Genomic DNA, 14105 nt, shown 5'->3' on the forward strand with positions numbered 1-14105 from the left:
GGGCAAATTCGCCACTGTCCTCGAAACAGCACTGGAAAGATATTTTTGCTCCTAGAAGAGACTAGTTATAAGTGAATTCGACTATATTTAAAACACGATTATTTACAGTTTTGTACAGTGATGAGCATTGCTGCAAACCACATCGAGTTCTGAGTCGCTTCGATATTATTGATGCAGAACTTCCTGGTGTGTGTGTGTGTGTGTGTGTGTGTGTGATTCGCAATTCAGGTTTGTCTTGTTAGACCATTACAAGATTTCTGTGTAAATTATAAAGATGTTTCTTGTTTCAACTTTTGTTTGGTCAGATTAAATAAAACCTTTACCCAAAAGATGGTGGACAGCAAACACATTCTGAATGTAGCGACCACTCTTCATATTTGCATTGATGATACTTACAGTATGTGTCTGCCTATATCCTCTGTGTTGTAAAGAATCTTTACTGTATTCTATTGGAACGGGAGTACTTTTATTATTAATTGTCTTGAAACATAACTTATTACTTAGCCGAATTTTCAACCTATGGGTCTTTATTTTCACTTTTTAATTACCGAGTCAATGGGGACAACGTACCTGTAAAGATAAATATGATCAGTAATGCTGGGCAATCAGCCTTGCTAATTATCATTACACATACATTCAGTTTAATGGCAGGACTACCGTCCATACTTGCTTATATGCCGGGTCCAATTGTAACAGCATATACCTTAATATGTTGTCGCATAATGCGCTGCAAGATTAGGTATTATATAGCAGCAGGGGGGGGGGGGCGAATCGGACATTTTGTCCAATCGTCATTTGGCTTAATTAATACTTTCTGCACTCAGCGGATCCAGTGTCGTCAGCGCCCGGTAAAAAAAACGACGTCGTCGTCGGGGGGTCGTCCAATCGTTATTTGGTTTAATTAATACTTTCTGCGCGCCGATCCCAGTGTTGTCAGCGTCCGGTAAACACAGCGACGACCGCGTCGATGTCATTGCCCCCCCCCACCCCCCGCTGCTAAGAAGTTATTTACAATGAAAATTATTTACAATTTAACCGAATATTTGGTCAAGTCCGATACGATATCGTGTCCGAGGATCATGTAAATTTATCGTTACAAATCCATGTGGGGTCGACTGAGCATGACTAAAAAAGTTTCGAAAACCATTAAAGTCCATGTCACCGCCGCACCATGTCTGCCAAATATTTCGTAGCGTGTGTGTATCAACGCCGTTGAATACAGCAAGAATATTACAGTTGTCTCTGATTACTTTTGGAATCTGAGTGTATCGTTGAGTGACATATATCACGTCGGTGTTTTTATGCCTGCCTCTGGAAAATATCCTAGCTGGTTTTTTTTGATTGTCTAACATAACATCATCGTACACGACTAGATTGTTAACGTCGCCATCAATATCATCAATACCTGGTGCATCATTGATATCTGTAATAAACTCAATAACATTTTTTTCAGCGATCGCTGATGCATTCTCGTTAAAATCTTTCAACACCTCGTAGCATCGTTGATCATCTACGCTAGGGGCGATTAAATACAACTTATCCCACTTCATCCATCTCATTATTAAATTAAGTAACAATTGCGTCTTGCCGGATCCAGATGGTCCGATGATAATCATCCGGATCGAGTTTGGTAACGCTGCAACATGCTTAACTGGTTCTCTCGTTTTAGTCGCCGAAAAATCAATTATATTCATATCTCTATACATAAATTATGGATTTATATTGTGTGAAGTGTAGAGTGCGTACTGGCACAAATGATATGACAACCGTTACAACGAGAAATAACAGATCGGCACTTACTGGTAAGTGTGTACAATGCGGTACAAAGAAATTTAGATTTATTTCTATTAGACCCGGGGATGCTTTAAAAAAAAGCGAGGAGGTGATATTGTCTATTATGAAAAACACGTTATTACCCAGTTGGTTTATATTTCAAGACAGGAATACCATGCAATGGTATTTTCAGTATAAGAAAACTCCTGAATTGCTCGTCATAATCACAGTTAATTTAAATGATATCGATAGTTTTTTTATCGAGATTAATCGTAATTACCGATTGCAACTAGAACAACTACGGAAAACAAAAGCACAAAAACACGTTGAGGTGTTAAATCAACTTATATCAGACATGGAATATATCAATGAACGAATCGTTAAAACAATATCCGATAACAGCGATGATAATAAACAAGAATTCCTAACCGAATATAATATCACAGAAGCCGATTTACCCGATTTCAAGTTTCCAGGATACAACGCGCCAGAACTAAGAAAGTCTCTTAATGATTTTTTCGGTACATCAACTATCCTCAGACACGATAACGGAGATGGTGGTAGGCATATTGCTCCATACAACGTAAATATCGCATCGGTGATAGCAATCAATCTAGTGTGTGATGTTATCAAAGTGAGTTACCAGGTAGATACCAAGCAATCAAATCAAGCTCAACAGGGGTATATCCTTTATTCATTTTCACCAACAGCCCCTCCCGGATTCTTAATCGTTGAGAGCCCGATTAATCCGGTCTATATGCGATGCCATAATCGGTTTTTAACGAGAATTAATTTCAGACTTACCGATCAGTCAAATAACCTAATTGATCTACAAGAGGAGGAGTTAGTGATCACTCTGTTTGTAAGATCATTGTAAATAACTTCTTAGCAGCGGGGGGGGGGGGGGGGGGCAATGACATCGACGCGGTCGTCGCGCTTTTTTACCGGACGCTGACGACGCTGGGATCGGCGCGCAGAAAGTATTAATTAAACCAAATGACGATTGGACGACCCCCCCCCCCCCCGACGACGACGTCGTTTTTTTTTTACCGGGCGCTGACGACACCGGATCCGCTGAGTGCAGAAAGTATTAATTAAGCCAAATGACGATTGGACAAAATGTCCGATTCGCCCCCCCTGCTGCTTATATTGCTAGTTCTACAAACTGCATCAAACCAGATCGTCCTGCGCATTATAGGTAATTACACAGCATAATAATAATAATAATAATAATAATAGTAATAATAATAATAATAATAATAATAATAATAATAATAATGAAGTATTTAACACTAATTGATACTTGATGAGTAGGGATCTATCATCTCAAGTTTCCTTGAAAGATAATTTTCGCCGGTCAAACACATTGAGTTTTAGCTCTTCTGGTTATACGCCAGATGAGCTTACGGGATTGTCAGTTGTCCGTCGTCCGTCAGTCCATTAGCACATGTTATATATCACTGTTCCTTCAAAAGTACTTTTTAGGCTTGACTTGAAACTTTAAGCACGCATTTATCCCATGGTCTAGTTTCTGCTACATGAATGTGGGGCTGTTTGGGCATACAGTATAGTTGCAACAATGGCCATATTGAAAATCTTGTCATTGCTACTCCTCCTGAAGTGTCATATCAAGCTGGGCTATTCACTAACAGGTGTCTAATGCTAACGAAATTGGTGCCGATCCGCTTTCAATATGGCCGCCATCTTGAAAATCCTTTTATCGCTACTTCTCTATAGAGGAAGATTATATCAATATCAGAGAAATATTGCATACGATGGCTATTTATTCGCAAGTAAAAAAGGTGCCGATCTAAAGTCCAATATGGCCGCCGTGGCAGCCATCATAAAAGTAATGTTATTTGCAGCTCCGTCATGCACAATGATATCAATGGACCGTGAATTAAACCAAAAGGCTTGAATAGTTAATTGGTATCCTTTTGAGGGATATGACATACATTTTGAATATGAAGACTTTAAATGTAATCGTTGATGGAGCTTAGCAGTAAAATAATACTCAGAACATCGTCCGGAGGAATTCCGAACATGTAATGACGGTACCTAAGACGACATCTTGTTCGCACATGCGCATTATGTTGGAAAATGTTCAATATGAGATTAAATTACCAAACATTTAATGATTTTGTATGTTTACGTGGGGACATGGGAACATCGTATTATGCTCCGATTTACATTTGATTCATTATGGATTTCCTTAAACGAATTTTTCACATAAGAAAAATTAATTATTTCGCAATATTTCTCTACGATATATTAAGATCCACATTACGGTCTATTTCATATTATTAGCAACGATAATCATAATTGCATATGATTTGCTTACAATAAAATTAATATTTTATATGTTGAATTGAAATCTGATGCAGACAGATTTCATAACTTTTCTCTCTCACACTCTCATGCTAGTGCAAATCAATATAAAAAATACAATACAAACCACAAGAAATAGGAGAAATAACTCCTTCAGGCAAACATATTGTTCGACTGAATTAGCTCCCTTCATATGAAAAGCGACAGGTGACTAGACGATTTGCTTACATGACTAGGAATATTGAAAATGACTAGAATCGGAAATGAAATCATATTATAACTTGCCTTTACTGATACAGATCCAAAATCGTTATTGTACACAATAGAGACCGCGGAAAATGAAGAAAAAGTTCAGAGTAGTCTTTGAAAATAATAATAGCATTTATAATTGACATTTTATAAAATAATTTTCTCGTCACAGTCCCCAAAAGGCACCGATTTTAAAATCTAACTTCGTTTTAGCCTTTCTAATACATTGGCACATTTGATAATAAGCTTAAAGAACAATAATGAGCGTTAACTTGCAAACACGTTTTTACTTTTGGTTTTTCTAACGAAAAAATCCGGAACCGCAATGAATTGTTTACATAGTTTTGCGATTGACAGTATGTGCGATTTCGTGTGTACAGCAATGCAAGACAAATAACGAAAAGTAATATAAGACTCTGATTTTGCTGCAGGTACATGGCTTGGAAAACTCATTAAATTAAACACACAATAACTAAGTTAGGGATGAATTGTGGGATGCAAATACATTAATTGCAATATCGTTTGCCGTTACAGATTCCTCACATAATACACCTCTTTCTGCATGAGTTCGAATCTCGGCTCGGCCAACGTGGGTATATGAAAAAAACTTGCCAGTAGCTTTCCGTGGGTTGTTGATTCCTCGCAGGTTCTTCCGAGACCTAATCTTCTAAGCGTCATATTTAGCATTTCATGCTGAAAAACGGCGTTAAACCATGCAAAACAAATAAACATGATATGAGCCAACTAGCTGTAAATTATTATCTTTTCAATATGGATGATGCAATATGATACACTGTCAGGGTTTGCAGAGTCCTGTTTAAAGAAGAGATATTTTAAATTATTAGAAACATAACGAACATTCACTATGTGTATAGAAATTTTATGTTAAGTTGACCTTGCATTGTTTGTTAGTTTGTCTTTTTAATTTTTTTTTTTAAATTTCATTATATGGTATTGATAATGCAATATTGAACTTTGGACTAGACCTTGTCTAAAATCATGTTCATGTTCTACCTGACCTGAATCATTAATTTTGGTTCTCTAAACAATATGATTATTTCAGTTTGAGTCTAGAACTTTGGAAATTCCCCCTGAATTGTCAGGTCTACCACTTGTTAACTACATTTTATGCTATAATGCTAGTAATAAACTTCTAATTAGTACTAGATTTTATTTTGTAAATATTATGGACCTTTCTAGGAAGATGCTTTCCTTTAGGTAATATTTTTTTAGTAACATCTAATTGTGACCCGAGGTCAGGTAGAGGACTATATAATCTTGTTTACCTGGAAATTAATTTTTATGCGATACGATCTTAACATAATAAGCTGTATTATTTTTCAAATTGTATTTATTCTTCCATGGAAATACAAAGTGCTCTTCAAATTTAACATTGCTTTAGGGTGAAATTTGAAATAAGGATTTAATTCTTGGATTGTATTTCTGAGATCCAACAGAAGACTGTTGGCACACCGTCATTATGTGGGTCACTATATCACATCAGCACTTTCAGCATTTCATTTAATTTGTATTTCCACTAAATTTTATTCTGAACTTTAATCATTAGGACTCGTGTCAGTAATTCTATGATTATTTTGGATTTATTTAGCAATACTGTAAGATCTCTTTTTAAATTTCACTTTGTTTTATAGGAAAATACATTATCTGTTGAAGACAATAAATCTTGTTGATTGAACTCTTTTCTCTTACTTGTTTTAAGACCAAAGTGTCGTAATACAAGACAAACTCTTTTAGAGTTAGTATTAAAACTACAGGAGTTCTATTTGGGGCTAGGATGTTATTATAGTTCAGTCTATGCCAATACTAGAATCACATCCCTTATTTGAAATCATGATTTTCATTTCACTACATACTTGAAGAAAATTTATCAACATAGTCATTTCAGTACATAATTGAAGAAAATTTATCAACATAGGAAATATAAGTATACATACATACAGGGCCGGCGCTACCATATAGGCAACTAGGCAGCCGCTTAGGGCGCTGATTTCAAGGGGGCGCATTTTTTTTTAAAAAAAAATGTATTGTTTATAAATTTTGAAATTGATATTTTCCGGGGTGGGGGGCCAGAATCTAACCTTGCCTAGGGCGCCAGATAGTCTGGCCGGGTCTGGCGCCGGCCCTGCATACATACATACATACATACATACATACATACATACATACGTGGTGGGGACTTTAACATGGTTTGTGACCCAGAATAGATATATTTAACTTTAAAAATATTAATAACTGCTGAGCAACGGAAGCTGTTACAGATTTGAGTTTTGAACATGACACGAATGATATCTGATGAGAACAGAATACAGTTCTATGAAGATATACATAGAGGAGAAAACAAACACTAGTTATTAAGGGCATACATATGGCATAAACACTTAAAAGTTAAATTACTTAATGTTTTATTCACAAAACTTTCATATACAAGGGTTACTTCTTCGATATACTTCGAAACTGTTTATATATATGGGATGTTCTTTTATGGCTTGAGACTTAAACAAAACTGATATTTCTTTTAAAAGATTGATAACGCATTTTATAATTTTATAAAATAATGCTTTTTTACTTATAGGCAGTATTTAACATGGACCAGAACTGAACAAGGGATGCCCTCTGTCAGCTTACATCTTTATTCAATGGACATTCATTAGCGTTTTCACGATGAGATAAAATCCTGAAATAAAAGGAATCGAAATCGGGCAATTTATCTTTTTAATTTCACATTATGACTCATTACTCAGTCTGGGCAGTCAAAATATCGGCATTAAATATGGTGGATCAGAACTCAGAATCGTATCATATAAAACCCTCCTCTGGAGCAGGTGACAGGAAGAGGTTGGCACTATCGACGTTTGACTCTCTTTGTTGCGTGGGTCTTTTAATAACACAGAGAAAGAACCATTATAGCTTTAAAATTCTTTAATGCGATTTCTCTGATTCTACAAATTTAGAATGCCCCATAGAGCTTAAGTCAAATGTTTTATCTGACGATCAGATTGATATTATTCATTTGTATGACACGAGCTCCCTCTGGTGTTAACATGAATACATTCGACAATATAATTAAAACCAACATTCATCCCACACGGCCATGGCCTGGCTGAAACTTAGCTGACACTGGGTCCCACAATTCCAGCACTTGTTCTAGATATCTGTATCAATATAATCCTGTTTTAATAGCATCATAACACTCTTCCATTTCTATCAAAAATATTCACTGGTAAGGTGCATGCGAGGAACAACTGTAGATAGAATCTTTCGTATAAATACAGTTTTAAATAAAGCTGGATTAGTACACAGCATTTTTTGTTTATTTTGCAAATATAAGATAGAAACTTTAACACATCTATTTTGGAAATTTGAAAAATCTTTTAAGTTTACAAAAATGGATGCAAGGTGAATCCTCGCGCAGGTATATAAACCTCTTCAGAAAAGAACAAAATATTTGGTACAAGAGATTAAATAATAGCAGCTGTTATTAAGTGTATTCGTTACTTTGCGCTGAGCAATATATATATATATATATATATATATATATATATATATATATATATATATATATATATATATATATATATATATATATATATATATATATATATACATATATATATATATATATACATATATATATATATATATATATATATATATATATATATATATATATATATATATATATATATATATATATATATATATATATATATATATATATATATATATATATATATATATATATATATATGTTGCATAATTGTTTCTTTAAAAGGAAACGAAGCTTGCCGAATTTCCTTTTAATGAAAAATATATACAACGAGTGGTATATCATATGTGCATACTATACGTATATTTCATTTATATCACATACAAATACACATATTTGCACTTTGAATGGAGTTAAAGATATGCTCTGGGTAACTGTATTGTCTGAGTGAATTAACTCCTCACATCCCTGCGAATGTGTCCGCTACAAAATGTAGTTCTACAATATTTCTTGTTGCTCACAATCACATTTGCAAATTGATACGTTGATTGTTTTCATTTTTAGTTTCTATTTTTATTCACATTTATTAAATCAATATAAGACACACTCATGATCTAAACACGAGATATGTTTTTTATGAAGAAAGTAGTGGACTACAAACAATATGTTTTTTCTCTCTCACTACAGATTTTTGCTTTGTTTGTCCGTTACGCACGAGAGGGGAGAGTGGAATGGAGAAAAATAGGATTCCAATGAAATTGTGCACCATTTTAATTTCATTTAGAAAACAGGGATTTATAATACTTTTTATCATTATTTTCATATGTCATTTATGATTAATAAATGAGTAGCAATTTTTCATTGATTTATAGGCCTGCAGTTGATAGAATGTTTATATATTGGTATTATTTCGCCATGGGCGGATCACAATTTGATAGACCAAAAGTACTGGTATATCAGTTTGGTTTATACCAACACTTTAAATGCCACGCTTTTCTAATGCAAGTGGTATATCTATAACATCAATCATTATAGATTGCAAATATGTTCTTGTGTGTAGTTACATGACTGAACAACAACATGTATATATTGAAAACAAATGGAATATTTTGTAAGAAATGGTGTTTGTACAGGATAGGGATGTACTGAAGTTAATTTGACTGAGTTCATAGTCGACAAATATAAAATAATAGGACACATCTGTTTAAAAATGGATACTGAACCTCACCCACCTGGAGATCTCATTCTCTTTCGCCTTATCTCTTTGTTTTTCAGACGAGACGATTTATTTATTCTTTATATAAAAAATTGACAGTAGCTATCAGTGATTTTTATTTTATTTTACATTGCCATTCGTTTATTCATTGTACTACAACCAGGTTTAAGAAAAACGTCGATTCCAAGGTTCCCCATACATGGCATTGCTTGTTATTATGTCACAGGAAAAATTGTTTAAATAATGATTAATATTAGGAATATATTTTGTACATTTTAACCGTGAAAGACAATTTAAAATGTGGTGAAGTCCTGTAAACAATTGATTTTAGTTGTCGTAAATGTAATAATGAACAGATTTGTCAGCAATCTATACACATTTTCCAGTGCAATAACTCCTATCTATAATGGACAGGTGCATGATATGGACACTCCAGGGTCGAGGTTTCAGTGATGTGATTTTGAGGTTGAATTAAACTGTGTCATTTGTCAAAATAATATAAATTGTGTTAACCCTTAAATGTATATAGAAGAGTATGTTATTCTTGTTGCTGTTTATTAAAGAAATATCTGGTGAAGTATCTAACCATTCCCTGATTAAAGAGCAACCAGATAACTTTGTTAATTTTTGAGAACAAAATTGTCATCAACTTTTTCTCTATTGCAGGTTAAAGATGACGAGATTTTCGATCATATAGGATACGGAGCTAAGGATAATCAATTTCTTTGAAGGAGTAAGATGATTACGTTGGTGACCTTGAATATACAAATATTTCATGGAAGTGGTTCTGCGACTAAATTATATTTTCATCTACTTGCAAACATTTCACTGCATCTGATGTCATCTTAGCAAATTGAAAGAAAAGTTTGAAAACATGGAACCAACTGATGAAAGGACTATGCAATTTGAACATTATAAGAGCTGACTTATGATTGGTAATTTGAAATAGTAACGCGTGTTTCCTCAATGATCGATTTCATCTTTATAGCGCTCATATTCGTTTAAAATTATTTTATGGAACTCGGTAATAAATTATACGCAATGCTGTGAATGGATTTCAACATGACGCCTATTTAAAACTGCCGATAAGTAGATAATTCATTATAACGCCTGTCGATAACTGGAAGAAACAGTTTTTTTTCCTTACAGAAAATAACACTTCACCTCCTCTATTTCAAATCAGTTGCATACTAGTGCTAATTGTTCCATTAAATACGCACGTTCGCTGTTAACTCTAGATGGCCTTTTGACTGGAAATTGTCTTTCATATTTAGACCAATATCTTGGACGCAAGAAAAGGTAAAAGGAAATATTTAGGCAATGGAATTACAGGAATCAGAAATAAGAAAAGAAGGCAAAATGAAAAGAGGTTGCTGTTCTTCTTGCTGTTGCTGCAGACAAAAAGAACGTGATAGTGATGGCGAGGAGAAGGCGCACTCATCCTTAGATGGGAAAAAGTCTTTACAAAAGGCCAGTGGAAATCAGAATTTATCCCGGCGAGCTCGAACCAGAAAAAACTGCGTGCAATGTTGCAAAACATTCACTGCATTTCTTTTCTCACACATTGGTCTATGTTCTCTTGTGGTGGCATATTCAATTCTTGGTGGCTTCATATTCATGAAGCTCGAGGCTCCGCATGAAGAGAAAGCCAGAAACACGGTAAATTCTCGGAGAAGGCACCACATAGAATTACTCTGGAACATAAGCCTATCACACAACATATTCCGGAAAGAGAATTGGTCCGCAGAGGTCAACACACAACTGTTAGAGTTCCAGAAGGAGGTTTTCTTTGCAGTAAAGCATGATGGATGGGATGGGAGAGATAAAGATGACACTGGAGTTGACGGAGATAACCAATGGTCTTTTGCGGGTGCTCTTCTCTACGCTGTTACGGTCATAACGACAATAGGTCATTAACTCTTATGACTGACGCATATATTTCTAATTCTGATGTTTGATGTTAGCTTTACTATTAAATAATATGTAGTAGAATACTCGCTTATAAGTCTAGTCAAACTGCAATGTACAAAGAATCTGATGAGTAACAGCATACTGCGCTTGCATATTAGGGTCTATGCAGCTTGTTCCAATGAGTACTCCTAACAAACTGCAGAGATCCGTATGTGCTGGCGTATTATGCATCGGAAGATCTAAATCTGTGCAGTTTGCAGTTGGACTCATCTTAAACGAGAAGATATAAGGTAAATCTAGAACAATAATAATAGTGCAATTTTCGAGGCATTCTTGTTACATTTTTGAATGAAGTTAATTTCAGAACATATAGTGTCGTACTTAATGGAAATAATGGATTAAAATGTACCTAACACTAGTAATTCTGAAGCATTCCTGAGTATGAACATGTTTAGTTGATTCTTTAAATGATGCAAGATTGTAACGAATAGTTTCAATGTGGATAGAGTTCATGGCTACAAGCTGTGGTCTTGGGTAAGTCCATTTGGTATGCGTGTAGTTTTATGAAATATTTTTATGTCAGTTGTTTTTTCAACTATATTATACAATGGCATGTTAGAACAGTCAATCGATTGTTCGAAACATGCATTGAATTGCTCTTATACAATGGGGATGCCGTGATAAAAGTACAGTTTCATAGCGTATCTATATTTTTTGTTTTGACAGTCAATGACTCTATATAATCTTTATATAGCTTCATCTACTTTCCAGGTTATGGCCACATTGCACCAAAAACTGTGTGGGGACGTTTGGTGACGATTGCGTACGCAATTATAGGCATACCTCTGACATTACTGTGTTTGGCGAACCTCGGATCGTTCCTTGGAAACTGTTTCCGGTGCATCTACAAAAATACTTGCAAAGCCATGATGTGGCTATGTTGTCCAAAGCAGCTGAGAGGCAAAAGCATTAGGAAGTTCAGAGGGCGAAGTGCTACAAGGAGTCGGGAGAGGACCGAAGAAAGTGATCCATTGAATAAAAAATTATCGAAAGAGAAGAATATAGATAGTGGAGAGCTGACAGTGATTGTAGACGAAAGCGTTGTGGATGTTTCAGATAAAGAAGAACCCGTCAGAGTTCCGATATTCGTCAGCTTAATGATCCTAGCAATATACATTTTCGCAGGAGCTCTACTCTTTTCGCAATGGGAAGGTTGGGACTATCTAATCGGGTCCTATTTTTGTTTCATAACGTTAAGCACAATAGGATTTGGTGATTTTGTACCAGGTTACGGTGGCACAGATTCTCTTGAAAACCAGGAAAAACTGATCATATGTGCATTTTATCTTATATTTGGACTCTCCATAATAGCAATGTGTTTTGATTTAATGCAGGAAGAGGTGAGGGCCAAATGCAGATGGGTTGGTAGAAAGTTAGGAATCATTACAAAATCCAAGAAATAGAGGTTAAAGAATTATTTGCTTTTGGACTGACTAAGAATGCAGATCATGTTCGCACAGTTTTGCGACTTACTATTTTGTGCAGTTGTCACCAGTTGTTTCAAATAATCGTTTCAAATTATAGGTTTCGGCAGTGATGAGAAAATGGAAATAATATACACATCAACTTACAATCAAGAATCTTTGAAAACCCATCCCTCAGCTCAACGATAAGCTTGCGCGCTGACTCAACGACATATTTCCTCAAGTATAAATGACATCCCGAAATCACACACATGCTGGATATTATTAGACTACAGTTAGAAAATAGTTTCTTTGTTATCCTGCACCTTATATGCGTACCACAGCACAATATCATCATATATTCCTGCTGATACATGCTTGGAAAGTATGACAAAAGTTAAAAGGAACGATTCCACATTGCAATTTTATCAAAAGTAACGCAAATGTGCAACGTAGGTCTCAGAAGTTAAGCTGAGGAGATGATGTTGTCATTAGAGGTTTTTCTAGGTGAACAAATTTTAGATCCGAAATCTTTTTTGCTTTTATTTTGTTATTTAGTCTTCTTTCGAAAGAAAAAGGAAATAATAAAAAGAAGAAAAGAAACCCCATCAACAACAATTTTCACAATGCAACATGTGCGGCAATATAATGATATCGGAAACACTAGAAGCAAGACAAACAAAAAGGACACACAAGTCGACCTGTTGTGAAGCCTCCGCAGCCTCTTGTAGATACAGGGAATACCATTATTTTGTATTTAATTTTACTTTAAAAGTCTTTTCGCAAATTGTATAGATTAAGTGAATATTCTCATTATTTGTTACTCTTGCTAATCCTACGGAGGAGCTTGTGTGGTAATTGTGATAGACCCGGCTTGTTGTGCTAATAAGCAAATTTGAAAAATTATGTCCCCAAAGATAACTATTGAATCTCTTGATATCGTTAAATTTGCGTCAAGTAAAGAGTTTCTTAAGCTCTTCTCATCCATATAGGAATAGGCTATCTTAACATTTATATTATTTGTTTTTTTCGAAATCAGTAGTGACGAATATATTACCAGTAACTTTGTGCTCTTTATAGACGAGTCAAATGTATATGTATGCTTGTTTGTATATATGTATGTGAGATACGGAACCATAGGGTGTAAGGATGAAATAGTCGGCAAGTAGCTTTAACCTGTTATTACTGCAATGCTAACCATATTAGGAATCCGTAATGATAGAAAACAATTTAGTATTCGTCGCATATCATTTTGTCTAAATTTTGTGCATGGCAGTTGTAGTTATACTTGATGAGATGCAGATGGTGTACTTTATTGCTGTAAGAATACATCCATACTGAAATGATAAGTATGTATTATCCTGAGCTCCATACATGAAGCTATTGAAGGTAAAGAAAAATGAAGCATGCTATTCGTTATTTAGGCCTGCACAGTCTGTAAGTGGAACTCTAATAGATATACTATACATTGTACAATTTCAATACTGATTTTTTGTAAATTCGTTTAGCTGGTGGGCACAAAGACAAAAGTTTGAATAGATTATAGTATTTTTGTTTGACTATGAGCATATGGTATTCAATATTTTATTTGGATTTTATATTTTTGAATATACAAATGATTTATACCGAATTACGATTTCTAGTCATTAAAATGTGG

At 34.7% G+C, this 14105-nt stretch overlaps 1 protein-coding gene across 3 annotated transcripts in view; it reads left to right on the plus strand.

Moving 5' to 3' along the window:
- Nucleotides 1-12929, plus strand: part of LOC149775259 (TWiK family of potassium channels protein 7-like) — a 190897-nt gene extending 177968 nt beyond the window's left edge. For all 3 annotated transcript variants that reach the window (XM_089943460.1, XM_089943457.1, XM_089943458.1), the window contains exons 2-3: nucleotides 9741-10983; nucleotides 11757-12929. In XM_089943460.1, the coding sequence (XP_089799586.1) occupies nucleotides 10395-10983; nucleotides 11757-12448 (1281 nt within the window). In that variant the 5' untranslated portion in view covers nucleotides 9741-10394 and the 3' untranslated portion in view covers nucleotides 12449-12929. The remainder of the gene's footprint in view (nucleotides 1-9740; nucleotides 10984-11756) is intronic.
- The last annotated feature ends 1176 nt before the right edge of the window (nucleotides 12930-14105 follow it).

This window comes from Sinohyriopsis cumingii, chromosome 19 (assembly GCF_028554795.1).
Source record: "Sinohyriopsis cumingii isolate HCF-2022 chromosome 19, ASM2855479v2, whole genome shotgun sequence".
Lineage (NCBI taxonomy): Eukaryota > Metazoa > Mollusca > Bivalvia > Unionida > Unionidae > Sinohyriopsis > Sinohyriopsis cumingii.